The 24,060-nt window shown below is 40.8% G+C and overlaps 2 protein-coding genes and 1 non-coding gene across 4 annotated transcripts in view; 1 reads left to right on the forward strand and 2 right to left on the reverse strand.

Annotated features, from left to right (window-relative positions):
• Positions 1 to 966: 966 nt before the first annotated feature.
• nek3 (NIMA related kinase 3) lies at positions 967 to 5,649 on the reverse strand. Of its 2 annotated transcripts, XM_061782300.1 has the most exons (12): positions 5,382 to 5,649; positions 5,173 to 5,266; positions 4,734 to 4,831; positions 4,319 to 4,402; positions 4,167 to 4,234; positions 3,975 to 4,061; positions 3,371 to 3,425; positions 2,571 to 2,771; positions 2,374 to 2,479; positions 1,895 to 2,140; positions 1,368 to 1,488; positions 968 to 1,262 (listed from the first exon to the last, which is right to left on the reverse strand). In XM_061782300.1, the coding sequence occupies exons 1-12, from the start codon at positions 5,496 to 5,498 to the stop codon at positions 1,199 to 1,201; spliced, it is 1,341 nt and encodes a 446-aa protein (XP_061638284.1). In that variant the 5' UTR covers positions 5,499 to 5,649; the 3' UTR covers positions 968 to 1,198. The 2 variants fall into 2 exon arrangements, with proteins under 2 accessions (XP_061638285.1, XP_061638284.1); XM_061782301.1 differs by lacking the exon at positions 3,975 to 4,061 and having other exon boundaries at positions 967 to 1,262.
• A 313-nt stretch (positions 5,650 to 5,962) lies between these two features.
• trnat-ugu (transfer RNA threonine (anticodon UGU)) lies at positions 5,963 to 6,035 on the forward strand. The gene has a single exon. It is a non-coding gene; the product is annotated as a tRNA-Thr (tRNA).
• An 8,158-nt stretch (positions 6,036 to 14,193) lies between these two features.
• Positions 14,194 to 24,060, reverse strand: part of LOC133482297 (LHFPL tetraspan subfamily member 6 protein) — a 55,849-nt gene continuing 45,982 nt past the window's right edge. Inside the window, exons 3-4 of the mRNA XM_061782293.1 lie at positions 18,395 to 18,493; positions 14,194 to 15,955 (exon numbers count right to left, since the gene is read on the reverse strand). Of these exons, the coding sequence (XP_061638277.1) occupies positions 15,837 to 15,955; positions 18,395 to 18,493 (218 nt within the window). The 3' untranslated portion in view covers positions 14,194 to 15,836. The remainder of the gene's footprint in view (positions 15,956 to 18,394; positions 18,494 to 24,060) is intronic.

A 24,060-nucleotide genomic window follows, 5' to 3' on the forward strand; every position in this document is an offset into this window, starting at 1 on the left:
GGCCGAGGTGCACACTAGGAGTAGCAGCACAATGTCAATGGGCATTGGAGTACGAAATCATGATGCACACACTGTTTAATTATTTACATTTTATACTTCTTTCTTAAAATATGTTACAAGAATTTGTGGGTAGGATGAATGGCTTTTCCAGTCATTTAAATGGGGAAAGATGATTTAAGAATGAAGAGAAAGAATTTAACTCAATTCAAGTTTTGACAGAATGTTTACGCGGCGGCCGCTAACCTTTGAGAGCTGTGGACTCCACCCAGTGGCTCTTCGTGGTCACAGCAACATCTGCGCGACACCATGTGGCCCTTTTATCCTGACGATAGAGAGAAGACCTTTAGTCTAATTGTGTTACATTAAAGGGGGGGGGGGTTGGGGTAGGAAGCAGACATGAAAACATTGCGGTGGACTCAATGACGTGACCTCACAAAGACCCCGCTGCTGTGGGAATAATACTTCCTGTCGACAGCAGCTTCCAGACGGCCCGAGTGGACTGGGAAGTGGCAAAGTTATGCTTGCTAACCTGATAAGTGCACAGATGAATGTGCGCGTTACATCAAACACACGCACATGTCTGTTTAGAATTATGACTCATATTTGTTATTTGTAAATCAAAAATATAAAAATGATTACAAATAATATGCAGTCATTTGCTTGTTTATAGTGTTAGTTTTCATTTCTGTTAGTATCATTTATTTGTATTAGTAATTATTATTACTCAAATTATAAATGCAAAATAAAAAATAAAATAGGCATTCAAATTAAGTCAATAAAAATATAAATTATTTTTCAAATGTCAAATAAAATTATATTAAAAAACAGGCAGTGCCAGTACGTCACATTACTATTCTTTTCTTATTTTTATGTTTTCATTTTTTTGAAACAATCAAATTTAAATTAATACAACTCATCTAAATGTAAAATTAAGTCACATTTATTCCTTATTCCGTTTTAAAATATTTTTTCAATACATGATTCAATTACATTTAAATACAGTAATTAAAATATCAATTACTAATAGGTAGAACATTTAAAATAATAAAATACGGAGGCCAAATACTGAAATACTCTAAGATGAAAAAAAAAAGGAGAATTGAAACGTGTCTATTTTTTCCACTTTATTTTGTCAAATCACTAATATTCTACATTTGAAATAATTAAAATATATATATACAAAGGAGGACAATTTCCTTTAGAGATGCAGCATTTCCTCCAGTTGACCCATCCAGTCACATAGAGATTCTTCCTCAAAATCCCTGCGGGAAGAGATTAATAGCACATATCAAGACATGTACACATCCTATAAAACTTCAATCTCATCTGATGGTCACATTGTCATAACAGGAACAATAAATGCTTACGTGTCATCGTCGTCGGAGCGCGGCTGCAGGCGGTCGTAGTCGTCCACGGCAACTTCCTGTTCGGGGCCGTCTGTGTCGTCGCCTTGAGGCTGGGAGAGTGGACCAACCAGGGGACTGTCGCCTTAAAAAAAAAAAAAAATTGACCATTCAAAATTAATAGGGTTCTTGTTGAAGCTATAGCCAGAACCCTGCTTTGAAACCATAACCCATGCTTGAGACCTTAATTTGAACTGTAACCCTTAATTGGAATCCCTATTCCATGCTTGAAACCTTATTTTTAAAAGCCAAACTTTATCTTGAAACGCTAATCCCTATTTTAAAACCTATTTAACTTTAATCTGAATCCCTAACCCGTCTTTGAAACCCTACTTTGAAACCCTAAACCCTGTCCTGATCCAGCAGATAAGAGTTGTTAAAAAAATATATAACACAAATTGTGCAATACTGCCACCTACAGGACTGGTGTGGCACAGCACGACCCAGCGGATTTTGAGGCTGTATTGAGTGACATGGGCACCGCGACGCACCTTCTCTGTGGATGACGAAGGTGCTGAAGGTTGGACTCAGCTCGGCTTTCCCCAGCAGACTCAGCAGCCTCTCGGGTGGGTCTCGCCGCCATCTTTTCCGCCGCCGCCCCTCCTCCGGGACCCGCGTTGTGACGTCATCGGTCGACAGGAGGCTGGCGTTGGCCGACATCTGCGGCGCCGTCTCGGAGGGCTCGGCCCACCGCCTTCGAGGGACCGGGGCTCGGTCTTCGCCGTGAACCTCCGCACCTGCGGTAACGCTGATTGTTCAATGTCATGTACCGTTTTTTTTCCTCAAATAGTGGCCCGTAGTTAAAAAATAAATACCCCTCCCCAAATAAATGGCCGGTTGTAAACGAGCACCCTTGTCAGAATTTATAGGCATCCTTTTTTCGATTCCCTTGAAAACTCCACTTTCACTAGTTGCTATATTATTTTGTTAGAATGACGACAAAAGCCCCGCCCCATCTTTTGGACGCTACCTTCCAATGTCGTGGTTTGGATCAAGCTCTTCTCCTGCAAATGTTGAAGCACCTTCTTCCCCTCGTCCGGATTCCACCGCCTCCCCCGTTCCGCCGCCTGTATCGCCTTTAACATTCGAAATTCAACTTCAGCTGCGCGGCCATCTGAACTAACAGGGGCGTGTCAGGGGTCGTGGCGCGACACAGCGGGACGCTACCTGCGAGGGCAGATGCGCTCGCAGCAGTCTGGAGGCGCGGTGGGAGGTCAGGATGGTGCTCAGGGACGGCCGGTCCCGGGGGTCCGTCTTGAACATCTGCCTGAGCAGAAGCTGCAGCTCGAAGGGCAGGTGCCCGGGCAGCGGAGGGTACGCCCCACGGCACACTTTTAGGATCAGACTCTTCCAGCTGGGCGCCTGGAACTGAACACCGGGAGATTTAAGACAATTTGCTGCGTCGTGGCGAGTCATCAAACTTTGTCGCCATGCTTCATTCACACGCAATGACGAAAACACGATTGTTTCACAATTTAGCGTCTGGTATAATGTTTCCAAAACTTGACAGAGCCGAGGCGCAGTTTTTACAATTTACAAAACACCACCAAACAAAAAGGTCACATGTATGTACAATGGTGCCTTGAGATACCAGTTTAATTTTTTTTTAAACATGCAGTAATTACATAATTAAAAAGATTGTGAAGATCTTTTTGTTTCAATTCAGTGGACATTGTCTGCTCCTTCTGGTGTGTGCGGCAATTTTTATATAGTCAGTCTATATGTTTTGTTCCACCGTTTGTGTTCAAATATCCATCACTTCAAGGGTTCTAACACCATTTGGCCTATCGGTTATCCCGTCTATGGTGTTTTGTATTGTTTGTGAGCATTAAGCTAAACACGTTATTAAGGCAAAGCAACGTGGTTGTTTTAAAACACAAATACTGGAAAATTTGAAATATCGAATTGCCAATATGCAGGCGTTCACTGTTTCCGAAGAAAAAAACGTTGAAGAGAAGTGGAGTTACCGGGTGTTGCAGTGTGCATAGTTCATAGAGGACACAGCCCAGAGACCAAACGTCACTGAAAAATATACAAAACCTCGTTACATTGGTAATTGTCGCTCACAGGATGAACAAAGAATCCACACATCCATTCTCCAAGAATGGTCATCGTACCGCTGGCATGTGGGCTCCCTCTAGTGGTAAGCGAAGAATCACTGAATTCGTTGTACTGACTGTGCATAATGTTATATTGGCTTAAACATTTTTATTTAAATTTTTTTTTTATGCAGCACAGGACATTTGTTAAGTACAGTTTAGTTCAGTTGTATTAAACTTTAAAGTACAATACAGTTTAATGTTTAATCTTTTAGAACGGTTTGTTTTCAAACATTTATTTAGCTACAAATTGTACTGAACTTTAATGGGAAATAAATGTTATTTCTATCATTGTTTAAGTTTAGTTATTTATTTCTCCCCCCCTATATTTTTAAGTGCAGTGTTACTTTTCAAACTGGGCATAATGTAGTGGCTATATAGGTATATATAAATATACTTGTTCGGAATAAAACCTCTGCCTTGTTTTTGATTCACTATTTTTGTGTAACTGATTCGAAAGCACCTACCATACCTCTTATTGTTGTACGGCTTGTTGTCCCAGATCTCCGGAGCGACGTAATACGGCGTCCCAACATACGTGCGGGCGTACGCCTTAGAGCTGCAGCGTGAAAAATTTAATTGCGAATGCGACCTGGCTTGTGGACCAGGATGGACAGTCTCAAGTTTTATTGCAGATTACCAGGTAATTCATATGTAAAGTTACCTGTTCAGAACACACGCCGAGCCAAAGTCACCGAGCTTGATTGTGTCGTTATCCGTGAGGAAAACGTTCTGGAAAGAGACACGTGTTTTTCCATATCGTACAACTTTTGGGGGCATTTTGACTTTGGAGCTTTCGCTGCTTCAAAAACTTACCTTGGACTTGAGATCTCGGTGCAAAACGCGCTTATCGTGGATATGCTTGGCGCCGGCACACATCTGTGCAAACCATTTCAAGATCTAAAGGAAAAAAAAAAAAAAAAGATAGAATTTGAAAACATTTTTTCATTTTGATTTTTTTGTCTCAATGGGCAAAAAGAAGTACAGCGAACCCCTGTCGATTCACATCACTGAGTAGAGAATATAATTGGTCGTTTGGCAGCTTGCAAAGCAACCACGTACACACCAGTGTTCTCCCATTTTTTCCAAATCAAAGTGTTTTGGGATCATAGTTTAGAGCAGTATATTTAGCCAAATATACCCATTTTTACTCGTATTTTTTTGCTGTTCGCGTCTGGGCTCGATCCCAAATTGTGAAGGTGCACTGCATTTGAACTTAACGAGGGTTTACATCATCAACACGGAACTGCTTGTTCTTCTGTTGCTGGATCCTGCGGAGCATGTCTCCTCCGCTGCAGTACTCCATCACAATACACAAGAGGTTTCCAGCTGCACAAACACATATGCATCACACGGTGACATGGCACACACAAACACACACACAATGTCAAAATGAGGTGATTACATTCCAGTGGTGGGAAGTAATAAAATACAAAACTTTGTTACTCTACTTTTTTCCCATCTTATCAGCACTGTGCAAATGAATAAAATAAACTATGTTGGGTGCAGATATGTTTTGTTTTTTTTAAGTTGATCGAATGCATGTTGTACTTTTGGAATCAAGTACATTTCAGTCCGTACTCTGTTACATTAACTTAAGTACAGGAATTGAATCAATCCCACTTTTACGATTTACATTTTTTTTTAAACACAACTATTTTGTCACCTACCTTCAAAAGCCTCATGGAAAGCCACAATATTTTCATGCTTCATGGAGGACAACAGGACAGCTTCCCTCCTTGACTTCTCCTGCCTGGACTCACTCTGTAAACATTTAACAGAAACCTGATGTCAATTTAGATGCAAAGATTTGTATTTTATACAAAAAAAATAATAATAATAGACGATTTTTGTACACATGAAGTATGTTTCTATATACCTTTGGCAGCTGTATTTCCTTGAGCACATACAGCTCCTGACTCTTTTTACACTGGACTAACAAAGCCCGACCGAAAGAGCCCTCACCGATGACTTTGTGCACTGAATACGTCTCCATCGATGTAAAAACAAAAAAGGACGAAACACAACATTTAAGTTGAGTTCACTGCTGGCAATAAACGGTTAGTTTTATTGTATAGCCAAGCGATGATTGTTTTCAAGCGTTGTTATGGAACTCGCTGCTACTTCCGTATTGTGGAATGACGTGTGCTGACGTAATGCACTTTTTATATCTGGCCATAAGATGGCGGCAGAGTATTACATTTTATATTTTCAACTTTCTATTTAATAAAAAAAATAATAATAGAGACATGTCAAACAATAATAAAAACAATAACAACAATATATCATCCATGAGAGCTGTAACAGATCCAACGAAGCGTTGGTCTTTTCTAAAGAAGGAAGGCTGTTTACGTGTCAGTGAAATGCTCATTTTGTTGACATTTCATCATCCATGCATCCAACTCTGTACCGCTTTATCCTCACTATTTTATAAATTGTGTTGTCCAATGGCAACGTAGAGTCCGGATAGCTCAGTCGGTAGAGCATCAGACTTGTAATCTGAGGGTCAAGGATTCAAGTCCTTGTTAGGCCGTGCTTGTTCTTCTTGTTACACGAAGACATTAAATTCAACATAATGAGTTATGAGTTGAAATTATGACATCATGTAAACAAGTGGAGACAAAAAAGATTGCTACAATGAGAAGTAGCTATGGATTCAACTGCACTTTTTAAGCAAAAGGAATGATCTTCAGTACAAAGGTAAGAAGTCAAAATGAAGCTTTTACTATATTATATGACATTTTTGATAACTTGGGACAAAAATACTTCTCTGCACACATAATTGTTTATTGGCTTTCTTAGCACTTGTACCTAGAAGGGGGAAAAACACACTACATACTATCAAAACATTGTGTTCCCATAGCTTTGTTAATGTTGGAAGCTGACTGACAAACAATGAAAAAATACAAATTTGAGTGTGAATTTTTTGGAATGCCAAAAACTGGTGGTTTTTAGTCTCGGCGCAAGACAACGCATTTGCCACGAAGCATTCTTGTAGCCGACAACATCTGTTAAATAAGACCACGGGTGGGGAATATCTTCATTCTCCGATTCAGTAAGCGTCATCAATAGAAGGGTCGGAAAAATATCAATAATACCAACAAGTTGCTAAATTGGCAACACTGACTGCGCTTCTACTAACTCGATCCTGTTTGTTTGCAGCCATGTTGTTAGCAGAAGCTAGTCAGCTAGCAACAATGGATAAACATTTAATTTATTGGCTTTTAATGTCATGATAGATGTATTGGATTGAATTTAGGACTTTAAAGGGTCATTGGGGAAAAAAAAATCTCCTGGTCCCTCAACCCAAAATGTTTGAGAACCCCTGTTTTAGGCTTGACCAGACGTTAGCTAGGCATTAGCTCAAATGTTAGGAGTAGCTCATGTTTTCTTGACGAGACTTTCGTGAATGGCTGTTTTTCCAGAGAAATGACAATGAATGAACAGTTCAGTCAAAGACAAACAAGAGGTTTGTGTTTAGGGCTCACAAGTAATTAGAGGACTTCTTAATTGTTGGCCATATTCCCTGTTTAGTCAGCGATTCAGAAAGAATAGACGGAACTCATTATCCCGACACATCAAGTGAAGCCGCTTAATGTGTCGTGAATGACACTTCGATCCAAACTTCCTCTGCCGACTTCCAAGATCCATTTGAGCATCAGGCGGCGGCGTTTTTATGGCTTTTCTATGACACGAGAGCACCTGTTCACCCCCCAGTAATGATTTCATTTGATTTGATTTTTGCTATTGCTGTTCTCTAGCAGTTTATCCTTCACGGGTTGAACGTAGATTGTTTCAGTTCTTTTTCTTTCAAAGAAACATATTAAGAATGTTTTTTATTTATTTACTTAATTATTTACATTAAAACAGTTCCCAGGAGTCTCAATGTTAATATATATAATATAACCCCAAGCCCTTGTATTGCTGGACCAGTGGCGAATCCGACTTTTGTTACCTTGACAACCAGGGGTAGAGTATGTTTATAATCCTATCCCAACTATCATCGGGCAGGAGGCGGGGTACACCCTGAACTGGTTGCCGGCCAATTGCAGGGCACACATAACCAAACAACCATTCGCACTCACATTGACACCTACGGGCAATTTAGAGTCTTCAATGAACCTACCCTGCATGTTTTTGGGATGTGGGAGGAAACCGAAGTGCCCGGAGAAAACCCACGCAGGCACGGGGAGAACATGCAAACTCCACACAGGCTGTGAGGCAGACGCTCTAACCAGTCGTCTGCCGTGCCGCCTGTTTGTGCATCATGATTAATCAATTGTGTGTGTTAGTAAATAAATCAGTGCTCGCTGCTCAGTAAACTGCAGTAATATTAGTCGTTTTTTGCAGAGGATAACAAACCTGTGAGTATTGGTATATTGTCCGTCTACGTGTGCTGATGCACCCTTTTTGTTCAAATATTCACTGGTTAAAGCGTTACTATAACATAGCGACATTGATGGTTCCACAAAAGAAAAACGCAAATAAGTGAATTCGTCAATGGTGAGTTTACCGTAAAAACATTTTAACTCATGGAGGCAGCAGTTCCTGAACTCCACTGCGTGTGTTTGATGCAGGGAAAAAAAATCAACAAACACAAATCCCCCCCCCCCCCCCATGCCACCCCATCCTCACGCTCACGGAGAAAAGTTACTAGCGCTCTGAATGTAGGTCACTGTGTTTCTTGGCCTCGCCGAGAATGATTGATCACCGAGAAAGTACAGCCGCAATAACCTTAAAGGCGACCTGCTGTCTGACCGTAGAATGGATTAATCCATCTTTTAAGGCGTGAACATTTTGACAGCAGCTGTCAGTAGTTTGAGCTGAACTTGAGTAGCAGCTGGCTGAAGTCTCTCTCAAAGTAGCATTTCCTCAATATAATTATTGCCGGGCTCGTGCAAGCTTGAGAAAACAATTTTAACGTGAGGAATCAAGGCAGGATTTGTTTGTGAAAATTACAATCATTTGACAGGAAACTGTTTAAGGCCAGTAAAATACCAGGATTAAGAGTATTGTTATTATAGTACATTTTGGGCTCATCTTTTGTGACTGATTGAACTCTGTGAGGTGTTCTAGACCCGGTGTTAGTAATTTCATAGACCAGCGTACATAAGCGCATTTAAATTTTTAACGTCTCTGTTGGTCGGTGTGGGCGTGTTCACTGACGACTTCAATCTTGTCCAATCGAAGTGGCTCCTGTCAGTCCCTATTAAACACGGGGCAACCGTCTTTATATGCGGAAGAGGATGCAGCGATCTGTGCTTGACTGGAGCATTGTATAGGAGCGGGTATCCTTATTAAATACAGATTGAGCTCTTTATATCCGCTCCTAAGATGGCTTGTGTCCCCCCCCCCAAATAGCTGCTTGTGGGCCAGTACACAGGATGATTTAAAGAATATGATAAAGATGATAATAATGATTGTTCCATGTCCACTGTTGAAACATGTCTGTCATCCACCACGTGTTTGTGTGCCCCGATCAAATTCGCCAAAATCACGTTAGACCACATGCGATTAATATCCGCCTATGCCATTCTCATTAATGATAGCGGAATCAGTGACTTGTTTTCATCGAATTAGATTAGCGATTGAACGTGATTATGTGGAGGTCTTTCGCGTTGCTGTTTGACAGTTTATGATAGCAATATAAGGTATACCGTAATACCAGCTTTCAAGCAAGATGGCGTTTTTTTTTTTGGTTTCCTAAAATGCGGTGAATTCGGAGCTGCGAGGATTCCGCCCGACAGCGACGATATGTGCAAGTCTTGACCAAGTCCCAAGTCCTAAAATGAACAATGTATGTTTGACTGCAGTCAAGTCAGGCGACTGGAGTTCTCCACCAATGGAGCGATCAAAGTGTCAAATCTTGGAAGTGTCTGACTTTGACTGGAAATTTTATGAGATGGAATTCTTGATCTCATTAAGCTTAACCATCGGGTATAAATACGGACCTTGACCGAGACTGGCAGAATTCCAATTATTAGAATGATGGACGATCCTCTTGCATCGGAATCTTTGAATGCTTTAGAAAAGTTAATCGACATGAACAGTTTTATTGTACATTTACTGACCCTAATTTAATTCATTCTAATATGGGAGCTATCTAAAATTCTGCCTTAATATCTTTCAAATAGAATTTGACATTTCGAGCCACACTCACTGATGCACTTTATCCATTTATTGAATGGGTCAAGCAGTCAAGCACACAAATACAAAATGAAAACACTCGCAAGGAGCATGGAGATGTTTGTATTGAACAATACAGCACTATTTTTATTCATTAAAAACGTAACCAGAAAAAAAAGTATTTTGGGGGGGCTTTCATGGATTAATGACATTTCAATTCATCTTAATGGGGAAAATTGATTTGACAAACAAGAAAAGCAAGTTACAGGTTTGGTCAGGGGGAAAATGAAATTCGGTCAGCATGTCTATCATGAGTAGACCCACAAAAATGTTCTCTAGAAGTCGTGACCAAAATGAAACAAAGAAATCTGACATTTTGGTCTAAAGAGGCCATTTTATGTTTATCCCCAGGAGTCCTTCAAAGGCAAACTTTGCGAACTGCGACCAAATTGGAATCACGTATACTAGACAGATGGCTGACACAAAAACGACAAAACATTTTAGGTTTGATCTTTGTGTGGCATGATGTCAACTGTAATAACTCCACAAAGTCCAAGCTGGACCAAATGTGTGATGAGGGTCCAAGAGATTCATAGGTGCCCCTTAATGTCAGGAATGTACACTTGCAATAACGCAAGATATAAATCCTCCGTCTGCTGGGAGTGCGAGGGCCGGTTCATTGCTCCTCGCAGTTTTCATTAGGGCTCGAGCGCCAGGCCCTCTTGGAATTGTCATGTTTATTAGTCTTTTGAATTGCCTTTGTGGTAAAACAACCATTCAATCTTGGTGAAAATGTATGAGTATTTATTTTAGGAGTCTCCAACCACGACCACCCAGACTCACTCCGCTGGAAAGTTCGAAAGATTCCGCCGCGGTCACCGGTTTCACCGATCAATACTCAATTCAGTGGACACGTCTATCATAACAGGACGCACGAAAAAGTCTCAAGGACATGTGCCGCAAAAGCAAATTCAAAGGCTTATACTTTGACAAACATGGTTTCAACCATGAAAAAGGGCCCAAGCATCACCACTTGCGGTTGTAATTGTGTTTTTTTTTTTTTTTTTACTCCACCATTTTTTGACATACTACTCCTTCCACATTTCTCTACTGGTTCAAAACATTGACTTGAAAAGATTCACAAAAGTCAGGACATGTCTGTTACCATTCTTTCCCCACAATTCCACATCTTCCGCACAAATTCATTCCAACTACTCATGTGAATGAGACATTTAACAAAAGGGTCTTCCTCTTTCACATTCCAAATTCAAACTGTTCAGCTCATTCAGGACATATACGCAATTCCCACATTTTTACATTCACATTTTCACATTTACGGCCTCATTCTACGTTTCTGAAACGATTCAAACGTCTTCAGGACATGTAAGGAACTATTTATTACATTCTCGAAATTCAGACCTCTTCAAAATCGAATTCCTAAATAATGAAATATTCTACATATTTACGTCCCCGTCCACATTTCTCGACCAATTCAAACAATTCCAACTTGAAACTGTTCAACTTACTCTTGGATATTGTTAACACATTCCCCAAATTCTCACATTTTCACAATCGAATTCCCAATTTCAGAGATATTTTACATATAGTATTTACTTCATCATTGCACATTTCTCAAACCATTCCAACTTGAAACTGTTCAACTTACCCAGGGCTAGTAAGGTATTATTTAACACATTCCCACATTTTCACAAAACAATTCCCTAATTTAAGAGAATTTTTTTTTTTTAACATATTTATCTCCTTCCACATTTCTCAAGCAATTCAAACCATTTTAACTTCCGATTAAATCAACAGCATTTCACTTCTTTAATATATACACATTTAACGCAATATCTACAGAAATGGCATTTTCCATTCGAAAAAGATTTTTGTCTAAACCCCCCCCCCCCCCACCCCCCACTTCTATGTGGTCTCAGTAAGTTTAGTTCCAAACAAACTCAGTTCACGTGCGTTTAGAATACGAGCTGACCTCAATCCGAACCCGCGGAGAAACTGACCAAGTTAACAAGACTATAGACCTGTTCTGACAAGAGAAAGTGAACAACTATGACACACCCTGATTATGTACCGCAAAACAACCGACGTCGGAAGTCTCAGGAGTCTCCAAGCGGGCTTTCACGATTGCTTTAATGGCTCCTCATCACACCGGAAACGGCAGTATAAATAATGCAATATGTTCGCACAGCCTGGTGTCGAAGGAGCACAAAGACTAGCTGGGGGTAATAATTATCTCGCTGTAGTTCTGTTGGGGGAAAAACATAATTACAAAGAATTAACTGATGGATATAACGGGCTGCCGAGGTCTCTGATGGAAGAACCTCACTGCCAATTCTATAAATGTCTATAAATGTCCAGCATTATCACCATATCATTATTTGAAGCTTGGTCGTAATTACATTTTTTTCTCACAACACGGAGCAAAAAAAATAAAAAATAAAAAAATTACCCTTGAATATAAACGGGTTTCAGATACCTGAAAGCAACTTCCACTAACAACCCGGGCTAAACTTCCCTGATACAAAGATGTATCTCATCGAGAACCGCGGATAGCGAAAATCTGCAGATAATTGACAGCCATTATGATTGCATTAAAAAAATACATTTTAACCCCCCCACCCAAAAAACAAAAAACAAAAATGGGAATAAACCACCAATTAGCATTTTTGAAAGAAAAAACAAAAAGAAAAACATTGAAAAAGATTTTTTTTTTTTTATTTTGATAGGTTGATCCACAGGTGGCGAACTGCAAGTATGCGGGGCGTCCAGCGTATCACTTCAACATGCTCCTTTGACATCAAGTACTACTTTCCTATTAGCCAGGACTTTGGTGGGATATTTCAGAACACAAAATGAGAATTACGGAATTTTTCAGCGACTAGCTAAGGATAGGTTCAACAGAAAAAAACCCCCACAAATTTGTGAACAGAGAACTAGGTGGGGGTTTACTGTATTTGTCTTCACTCTCAGACACTGTGGGCGTGTTCGCTGAATGTGCTGAACCCACGCCCAATTCGACGGTCAACAGTCAATCAAATACCACTTCTACGACATGGAAAAATGGATGCTACTTCGTCTAGCATCCTTCTGATGTCTACACGTCATTGCATGTTTGAGCCACGAAAATATATCGATTTAAAGCCTTCGCTGGCTGGAATATATGCCACCTGGTCGTCGCGGGGCTTTTCCATGCTGCAACAACGAGGCACTCTAAAGCAGGGATGTCAGCCCGAAGCCGCAGTCTACACGTTTGCTGTCACGTCTGACTTTTTATAGTTTTGAACTTACTCTCTACGTGACGTGCGCACACTCAAGGCCAACAATGAGGCGCTCTAAAATGGCCAGATCAGGGGATTATCTGAAGGGAAGATGTGTTCTCGGGGTGTAGGCATAGCTAGCTAGCTAACGGCACATCCTAATTGCGTCAGACAACCGCTGATGCGAATGAAAGCATTGACGTTCTTGTATAGTTGGGGAGGGACGACTCATTTTGGGGCCAAAGTGCGTCGATTTATAGCCCCAAAAAATCTGGAAAACTGAAATGGTGAAGAAGAGTTTAACGCGATCTATTTGAAGCATTCACTAACTCACAACAATATATATTTTATAATGCGAAAAAGCCTATAAACTAAAAAAAACAACTTTGCACCTTTTTCAATATTGCAGAATACGAGATATATATATATATATATATATATATATATATAGTCCATAGTGTAGGAATATAACTTTGCCCCACGCATTCCGTTTCTGTTTTTACAGAACAGTGACATTGAAAAAAAGGCAGTGAAATGGTTGCTTTTACAGGTGGTATTAAATGGGCAATTGGCAAGTGTTCAGAGCTTTGTCCTCCCTTTGGATGACTGTTTTGACTGCTCCAGTCACAGTTTTAAAGTGAAGCAGATGTGGTGTCGCACTTCCCGGGCTTTTTATTTTCGATGAAAATGTTCTTTTACCAAGCGCAGCCCAGATGAGTTCACCGCATTTCAAGTGTGGCCCAAAGATAACACGCTGCTCGCAATGCCACACTTTCCAGTGATATTGTTTTTATATTGACGTTAGCACGTTGACGCATTTTTCTTTTCTTCTTCTTCGAGAACAATCGGCATATTCGGGGGGAGGGTTAGCAGAGGGGGGGAGGGTTAGAGTGGCATTATTTCGGCCGGGTGGGAGGTAGGGAATTGCCGCTCATTGTGAGGAAACGTGCATGCTAAGCAGATGCAAATGAGCTGACTTTGCATTGGGATCGCTGATGTATGGACACCTGTCTAAAATAGCCAGTGAACGAAGCGCAATCTGAACGGAGGTGGACTCGTGCGGCGGCCGAAGGTGCTTCGTCTGGAGCCTGCTGATCAAAAGCCAAATAAATCTGAGTGGAGGTCGCCGGATCGAGCGCGTCGATATAAGTTATTCCGAGAGCGCCGCCTGTCCTTATCCTCCGTATCGATTGGGAAGCGGAGGCGATGCTTCTCCCGTGGGCACTGAAGAGGATCAGGAGGTCATGGGAAAAAGCGTTTTAGGAATGTGAGCTTGCACCAACCACGCAACACGTTTTCCATAAACATTTATTTACAAAACAGAATCATTTGAGGCGTGAATACAAAACCAAACAAAACGTGCTATTATGATAAAAATACATTATCATACACAACATATATGATACACATCCTTCTTTTGAAGGGGACTGGGAGCTGGAGAAGCTTGTCGGGGGATTATTGCATCTCGGGAGGTGGTGTTTAAGGCGAGTAAGACACAGGAACACTTCACGGTACAATGAAGTCAGAAATATTATTCTGACTTAAGTCTTCATTACAGGACACAAAAACATCAAGAGGGAAAGTCAAAGAGAAAGAGAAGTCGTTAAATAAAGGATTACAAACAGGTTGGTCCACATATTAAGAGAAGATTTCAAAGCTGTGCGTGAAAATACACTTTTGGGGGAAAGTTCAGGATCAACCTAAAAATGAACTACAACCTTTACAGGTGAATTTAATTTGAGCCGCTTTAAACTTTTGAACGCACATTTCCAACTGCTCAATTTGCCAATACTTTTTGCTCAACTTTCTCTCAGAAGGAGCAGAACGGCAAAATTCACAACAGATGTTTTCATCCACGAATTGACCAAAACTCACTCGCAAAGTTTGTCTGCTGTTTGTATTTTACCAAAGTGCTAATAGTCGTTTCATTTGTGCTGTTGTTTTCCTTCGTACCGACAACGAGTTACCTTTATTTTCTCCGCCCAAATACAGAGCTGTTGTCCTACTTCCTCGACATTGATGCCCTCTCACTTTATTTATTAGCAAAATGTCTGTGCAGACTCTCAATACAAAAGCCAACCATTTACATGTAGTTTTTGAGGGGGTCGGTCGGGGATGCCGCCCAGTGAGGCCACATATATCGCCCATAACAGAAACCGCCACTGTCTGCAGGTTCCAACAGAGCTTCAGAGAGACTGGAAGAGTCACAGAAAGGCAAAGAAGTGGACGTCCTTGGAAATGTTCATAGATCAAACACCTGTTGTGAATTTTGCCATTCAGTTCCTTGTTTCAGAACAACCAGTTGCGCAAAAGGTTCTGAAACGTTCAAAGTTGAACAATCAATTACAAACAATTTAGAGAACCTCAAAGTGATTTCAACTGTTAAGGTTCTAGTAGTGCCTTTTAGGTTCATCCTGAAATTTCACCTGAAAGACGAATACAGTGAAGCCCCTCTACTCGTAGGAATGGAGACCGGGCCCTGCCATGAAATGCGGAAATCAGCGAGTAATTGGTGCCCACTCAAAAAGGTTTGTAATTGCCTACAGACGGCACAAGTGGCTTGCAAAGCACATTTTTCTTTTAGACAAGGATGTGTCCTGACTAAATGAAGCTCCTCCCCTTAGTTCCACATAGTTCTTGGCACCAACATGCCACCAGATGACACCAAAGCAATATTTTTGAATTCGACACGGCTTCGTCCTGAGCTAAAAAAAATCAAATCAAATCAGCAAATTTGCGAATTTGCAAATGCCGAACCACGACTATGCGGGGGTTCACTGCATCCCTAACCTTCTGAGAGTAGTGTATGCGCTTCTGTGTGTATGTGTGCTGCATTATGAAAGAGTCCCTGCAGTTTGTCCCTCGCTGTACACCGTAGTAGCGCCGTCACGCCGTGTCATTAGAGCCGCTCGCAATGCCGGCTCCTCCGAACTTCAGTACGGGTACTGCTTCTGCTTCTTGCCGGCAAAACACGACAACCAGGTGCACAGCAGCATGGCGCCTGCCGCCCCGGCTCCCGTGCAGTAATAGGCCCAGCCGATCTGGCAGGAACCTGCGGAGGGAACGTGGACTGTTAGTTGTTAACGCGAAGATTTGGGGATGTGCAATTAACCCGTTTATTGCAGGGGCTACGCTTCATCCATACCCACCGATTTAGTGAGCGGGACAAGCTGCCAAATACAAAATGAAAACACTCGCAAGGAGCATGGCGTAGGCTAGGCATGTCAAACTCATTTTTGTCACAGGCCTCAGAGGGCCATTATGACTGAGATACCATAAATATGTTTAATCGCCTCATCATTGCATTACATATACACAACAACTTGACGGATAACTAATTTTGAAATCACAAGTGGGTATGATAGTTCAACTATTGCTCAAGTTACTGTAAAAAGGGGCCGTGTAACAAAAAAATGCTTTCAATATCGAAATGTTATTTATTGCAGATGACAATTTGAAATTTTGATACAGATTTTACGAAGATTCATTGAAGTTGACGCATAATTTGATTTCACGGGCCGCATAAAAGGATGTGGCGGGCCAGATCTGGGCCCCAGGCCTTGAGTTTGACACCTGTGGCGTACGCGCTAACAAGTAGATGAACCGCGTGGAAAATGGCCAACCAGAGCTGGAGTTAGAGCTCATGATGTCACTCACTAGGCCACGCCCCCTTAAAGGCACATGTCGAACCCACAGACACACTACGGTGTGTGTGTGTGTGAGTGACATTCTGCTTAATTACGCTTTTGTGTACATTCACTTTCATACTCATTTATGTTTTATAGTTATATTTTATAACACAGCGCTATTTTTCTTCATTAAAAACACACAACCCCCAAACATTTTGTTTTGTGGGGGCGGAGCTGGAACCGATTGTCAGTTCAATTCATTTCCATTGGGAAAGTTGATTTGATATATGCATAAATTGAGTTTGGCCACGGAATGAATTAAGCTTGTAAGTCAAGGTACTGCTGGAGTAGAAGCAGTAGTAGTTTATATTCATTTCAATGGGGGAAACTGAATGAATTGAACTTGTGAGTCAAGGTACCACTGTCTGAAAGAAGGTTGATTAGCATTATCGGCATCACACAAGATGTTAGCATAATGATAACCTCTAAAATCAAACAATTCAAAAAACCACGAAAATTGTGGTTAAAAATGTTGCTCTAATGTTGCACGAAATCGTGGAGTTTGAACCCGATATGTTAGTACATCAATCGAAACCTTAGCGCACTTTTTGTCCCCGACCCTTACTCCACAAATAGGAGCAGTTTTTCGATTTTCACAAAACAATATCAACTTTGAAAAAAAAAAAAAAAAAAAAAAAAAAATGCTTCATTTGCGACACCTCTGCGTTCAACGAGCGATGTGAATGTCAAGCATCTGCAATCTAATATACTGAACGAATCAGACTCCTGCAAAGCGTATTCCCGTGGGAAAGCAATCGGCGCTAACGAGCAGGAGATGATGTTGTTAAAAAAAAAAAAAAAAAAAAAAAAAAAAAGAAATGAAAGTGCTGCTGAAGTTATTTCCGACCTTAGTGATGTTGGAAACACCTGCAGCTTTTGGCGCCAGACAAACGCTTGTCACGAAAGTGCGATAACAAGCTTGTCAAATCTGTGAAACTGTTGACCCTGATAACACAATCGCATGTGTCAGTTTCGGTATCATTTGTTACATATGCAAAATTTTTTGAATCAAACTGTTTGGAAAGTGCGTAGTGTGTCTGCTCCTTTGTAAGATCTTTCCTAATTTGAGAATTCTTCCGTTTTTTTTTGTTTTTTTTTGCTGCCATTTTCCATTGAAGTACTCAAGTAATATAAATATGTAAGTGTTCGCATATAAATGAAAGTGTTGTGTTCAGCTGTCATTCAAACAGTCAAATAAACGTGGCTGAAATGCCAAGTTTGTCATTGTGAGCTCCTGTGAATTTTGCCTAGCAACAAGTGACCATGTCTGTTGATTGGGGTTGATTCTGTCTGTGGGAAAGATAAAATTTAACTTTGGAAGTTTCATAATGAATCAGCAATCATTTATGTTGACTGTGTGATTAACATTTTTATAGGAAATTGTAATAAAAAAAAAAAGCCCACAAGACAGGAAGACACAAACTACTATAGTTTTTCTAGTTAGTTACACCATTTTATATCACATAAAACTCTACTGGTGAGCACAATAGTAATTCAATAATATTGCATAAGGTTCAAAATCCCTAATGACGTTTTCTTACGACGCATATTAAAATAACCTTTTATTGTGCTATCATCTTGCTCTTTAATCCTCATTTTCCCATTTCGCCTGCCATGAATTCTAACTCCATGAACCCAATGTGACAGATAAAAGCCTTGTGTTGTTTGCACAAATCAAGTCCATGCTTTTAATTAGGAGGAGAAGTGGAGCAAAAAAAAAAAAAAAAAAAAAAAAAAATGTGTTGATTCGTTTTTTTTGGTGTGTTTTTTTTCCGTTGTTGTCGCTGATTCCAGCATCTCACCGAGCTGAAACTGGTCCGAGCTGTTGCTGCACGTCTGCTGCACTTCCTCGCTGTCCCATCCGAGTGGATAAAGTGCGCAGCCGGATCCGATGAGCAGGCCTAGAAAACGAGGGGGGCAACGGGTTAGTGATGCACAGGAGGGGCTTTGCAAAAATTCATACGGTATTCACTGGTATGCTATGTAATTGACATCTTCCACATTTTTTATACTTTCCTATATTAATAGTTTAACCCGTAAATACACCAGAACCAATTATCCCAAAACAGTTTATCATTTCAACCTTATCTTACATTAGTTAAAAATGAATGATTTGATGTAAAAAGGAAATGTTCACATTCTTTCCCAAAATGATGGTTCATTCATTAATGATCATTTTTTTAAAAATGCTTTTTACATTATACAGGCAAATCCAAATTCATAGTTGTACACCTTCAGTGTAGTACCACGTCATGCCACAACAAGCTGAGCAGCACTGAGCTCTGCTGGAAGAGTTGATGTGTAATTAAAAACAAGAGGAAGCGGCAGAGTAGATCCCCTACTAAGCGATGGTAATATTTCTTGTTCCCAGAGAGCAAAGAGAATATACATGATACTTTTGCACAATAATTAGGCCATTTACAAAAACAGAAGGTTCCGAAAATAAAGACAATATACAGTGCTGCTCTGTGTGTGTTAGAGTAGCATTTGTTTGAAGGTTTATGATTACTGTGATATCGATACTAATTTCTGTTAGCTCATCTATGGCATTTCACCTTATGTTAGCATTGAGCTAGCGAACCTTGTTTTACATGTCAGTTTTACAGTCAACTTCAACTGGGAGTGACAAACAGCTTGAAGAAAGCACACTTTGCTTCTTATTTGGAGTACTGTGAAAGAGGTGGGGGAAAAAAACAATGCAAATAGGTGAATTTGTGAATAGTGAACTGCAAAAATATACTGCAATAATAAGGCGAGGTGCAAAGGGAAGACCTTGCAGGCAGGTTTTTCTTCATAAATTAAAAAGGTTTTCTCATAATGAGCATGAAGCAAAGTGATCCAAGCTACCTGGGAGATGCGTTCAAGTGCAAATTCGTTGTGTTGCCTTTATGTTTCAGTTCAAATGCTCAGCAATGTACACAACTTTATCAAAACACCTCCAGAAGCAACTGGCAGCGCCGAGATTCACTCGGCACGTCTTCCACTTTCTTTTCTGTGGGAGTGTAAAGAAAGTGTAGTGATGACTATATTTAGCTATTTGTTGAACCCTGGATCTGCTATATTCCTATTACTATTTTTATTTTTTACAGTATACTTATTTACTTGAATGCTCTAACATGTCAGAAAGCTGAGCCACAGTCGCCTATGCAATTTTAAGCCGTTTATTGAAGGCATAAACACAATGAGCACACTCACCTACGAGCTGCTGTCAGCCAGACGCTCACAAGCAGACTGGCTGACGTTAATAGCCACCCCAACCGGCCCCGCCTCTTTAAGGCACATATCTAACACACATTGTACGTAAGCGTTTTCAACAAATTATCTGCTTCCAATTTGTTCATTTGTGCTGGTGTTTACAGATGTGTTTAAAGTGTGTGTAACAGGTTAAACTATGCAACTAGTTTTAACTGTAGAGCGGATTTTCACGGGGGTACACTGTGCAAGCAATTTAAGTGAATTTTCGATAATATTTCCCCTTTAAGTATGTGTGTGTGTGTGTGTGTGCGTGTGTGACTATACATATATAAATCTTATGTAATTCCAGCTCAGGATCAGAGAAGTTCAAAGGACTTTTTTTTCCCCCCATCCGTGACAACTTAACCACTTCAACTCCCCAAATTTCAACTTTGAGCCAAGCATCACAGAAAAAGTGACACACCGGAGGATTGGATGCAAATCCTCGTGCAAGCAGCCAACAGGGTGCAAACACACACACACACACACACACACACACATGCACACACTGAGATGTTTTGCCGTTACATAACATTATCAAATGGTGTTTTGATTCAAATTTGCCACCGTAAAGAGTGAAAGGCACTGCCAGCCTGCATGATAATGTATTCACGATTAATATTTAACAATATCACGGATTCCCTTTCAAGTGCAACGCGGAGAGACACGACCGCGTGTAATCCAACTGAATTTCCTTACAGCTCATGAGAAAGTGTGGTGGGAAAAAAAAACACTGGTATGTTGTGAGGAGGCTTTTTTTGTTTGTTTGTGTTTGTTTGTTTGTTTGTTTGTTTTTTCCCCTATCCGACAAAGTCAACACTGGCTTTGATTTCAGCGCACAAAACAATAGAATGGGTGCGGCCACATGAAGAGATGTCCGGCGAGGCCCTCGGTTGTCAACAATTATACATTGACAAATATAAACTAGAATTTCAAACAGTAGAGCACAAACCTCTTCCAAGGCCCGAGCGAAAACAAACTATCGAACTATCGGACGAACAAAGTAATAACTAACAAACTAACTAGCAAACAACAGAATCTTAAGTTGGGATTGAATGGACAAAGAACTAAGAAACTGACAAACTAGCTTCAAATTATTGAATGACCGCCCTAACGAACTAAAATGCTGTTTTCCTGCTAACTCACCAAACCAACTAACTAATGAACACAAACTATCTAACAAACTAACGATCTATCTAAAAACGAACCAACTTCACCAACAAACAGACAAGCAAAGAACTTACAAACTAACCTGTGAGTCTATTGAACGAATGTTTGATCTAATGAAATCAATCTAACTGAACTAGCTAACGAAATAACTACCTACTGATCTAATGAACAAACCAGCCAATCAACCATGAATGAACTGACTTACCTGCCTAATGAACGATCTACCTACTGAACAAACTAACTAATGAAGAAACTAGCTTAACTAACAAATGAACAGACTATTGGACAAACTTCACTATTGAACAGACCAACTTAACAAACTAATGAACAAACTAACTTAACTAATGAATTAACTAACAAACAACAATCTACCGGCGTTCATTTTCTGTCACCGTTGCGACAAAACAAAGAAGCTAGCAGCCTTATTGTCTTTCTGCCAGCAGCGTGTTGTGTCAAATGTGCTTCTTTTGAATGCGAACGAGACATTTAGCTTTGGCGCCGTGATCCGCCACACCCCCAAGACTAAGGTGACGCCCTCCACTTTCGGAGAAGGTCAAGCGCTGTGAGCGCTGGTCGCTTTCTCTGTTTACCACTCTCCTTTGCGGGCCGCCGCTGTTTGTCAAACCTTCGGCCTTCTGTTTCGGAGTCCTGCTGTTGCCACGGTGACCGGCCCAGGTCCGCTCGTCGCCCGAGTTCTCGTGAGATTGAGTTTCAATTGATCTCCGTTATCAGAGGGACTATCTCCGGCCTTAATGGCTTCTCTGAAAGCCCGCTCTATGAACCGGGAGGGACTTCCGTAAATGGACTCAATCCCTTTAAAATGTGCCAAATGCAATGATCTTTCTTCGTTTGCCTTGCATTTCATCACCATCGATTCACTTTTCATGTCACATTTCAACCCACGGGGGGAGTTCATTGTCAAATCCTGGCTTCCATTTTTCCCTTTTCACAGCCTGGTACCTTCTTTGCATCCAGACAAAAACTTTCAAGGTCAAGGTTCGCCTAATGTACCAATGGAGTTGCACTCGGTCTAACGTAATAACTATCGATCGATCAAACAGAATTATTAACTGACCGACCAACTTTCAAATGAAGGAATGAACTAACTCGACTAATTGCCTAATTCCCAAACGAACAAACTAAAGAACTGACTCATCTAAACTATCGTGCTAACGAAATATCTTTCAATCTAACGAAGTATCCATCAATCTAATAAAATAACTAGCGATCAATCTAACAAAATAAGGAACTGACCAACCAATAGACCGACCAGCCATCAAATCAACAAACGAACTAACATACCAATGAATGAACTAACAAGCTAACTCATCTAATCTATCGCGCTAACGAAATATCTGTTGTTCTAATAAACTGAACTATCAATCGAATGAAATAATTAGCTATCGCTCCAAAGAAATAACTAACTTAGCTATTGATCTCATGAAATAACTTAACCATCTGTCTCACTAACTAGCTGACTAACTAACCTGTCAAAGGAAAAGTCAAGCTCTCGGTCAGCACGCAAGACACGTCTTTGCATCCACACAATACCTTTCAAGGTCAGGATTTGCTGCTAAGCTGCAGAGAATTTGGAGACGTGCCTGAGTGGATCGCAGTCATTTGGGAGACCGGATTCCCCATTTTGGTTGCAAATGGAAGGCTCCGACATCACAGGTGTCAAACTCAAGGGCCCGGGGCCTGATCCGGCCTGCCACATCATTTCATGCGGCCCGCAAAATCAAATTATGTGTCTTCTTCCATGATTCTTGCTCAAATCTGTATCAAAATTTCAGGTTGTCATCTGTAATAAATGACATTTAGATATTGCCAGCATTTTTTTGTGACTAAACCCCTTTTTACAGAAACTTGAGCAATAGTTGAATAGCTAGAATACAATAATGAGGCGGCATAACGTCATAACGGCCCTCTGAAGCTCGTGACAAAAATGAGTTGGACATGCCTGTACTAGAAATGAAGGCGTGGTCTGAAAAAACACCTACGGTAACATTTACCTCAGCTGAAGATATGCAATATGGAGACAAAAGTATTGGGCCATTCCACCTACAGGAAGTGAAACATGGAAGAAAATAAAGACTTTTTCCCCCCATCAAAAAATTAGCTCTTCCCATCTTTCTCTCGAATGTTTGAGTGTGTCAATGAGAATTCTTGTCCCTTTCTAAGGCCATCTCTGTTTTAGTTCATCTCGAAAGGTGTTTGATGGGCTTTAAATGAACATCGCTGTTATGAAACGTTCTTTGTGCAATGAGAGCCAAAAAGGGCCTTCGCCAAACTTCCCACAAAGTTGAAAGCGCACAGGTCGCTCCAGTTTGGGAGCCTTTGCAAAGCCTCAAGTCGAGACGTGTTTTCCCCGCCTTTTCAAACGTCGCTTTAATTCCTGGGGTGCAACTCGCTCGCGCTCGGATCAGCCCGCACGCTGACGAAGGCTTACGACGCCCGTGCCGAGCGCCTCTGTTTGCCCAGCCGCTCTTTTCGGGGATCTGGAGACAAACTCCGAGCATCTGATTGGAGACTGAGCGGGGATGCGGAGAAAAGAGTACGACTCCGAGTAAATCTCAAGAGTGAGGTGCACATTGAAGCATTGCAACTACTCTGGAGGTAGTTGTGTCGGGCCTGACTGAAGTGTCCTCAAAAGGAATGTAACAAAGGATCCGAAAACTGATTTGACTGAGGATGTTCTGCTCAAAGTTACCCAGTAATCCAGTGGTAACCACTAAATCCGCTGGGAAGGGTTTCTCCTATAAGATATTTACAGTCAGTTTTTGACACAGTCCTGGACCATTTCCCAGAATTTTGACAGCTATTAACCTTTTAACGGTATTGACAACTGGTATTTGTGAAACGAGTTTAGCATTTTGTATAAACTTCCCTTGATCCCAGAATAGCCAGATAAGGAAGTATAGTTTTTCCCCTTGGAACCTGAACACAACCGGTTCCAGGAAGATGCTTAAACCTTGATTTGTTTCGATATTGAAATAATTTCCCCGTAAAAAAAATAGTAGAAACAGAATGAACCTGTCTGTCTTTTGCCTCCATAAAAATGGTA

The sequence above is a fragment of the Phyllopteryx taeniolatus genome, chromosome 8, assembly GCF_024500385.1.
Source record: "Phyllopteryx taeniolatus isolate TA_2022b chromosome 8, UOR_Ptae_1.2, whole genome shotgun sequence".
NCBI lineage: Eukaryota > Metazoa > Chordata > Actinopteri > Syngnathiformes > Syngnathidae > Phyllopteryx > Phyllopteryx taeniolatus.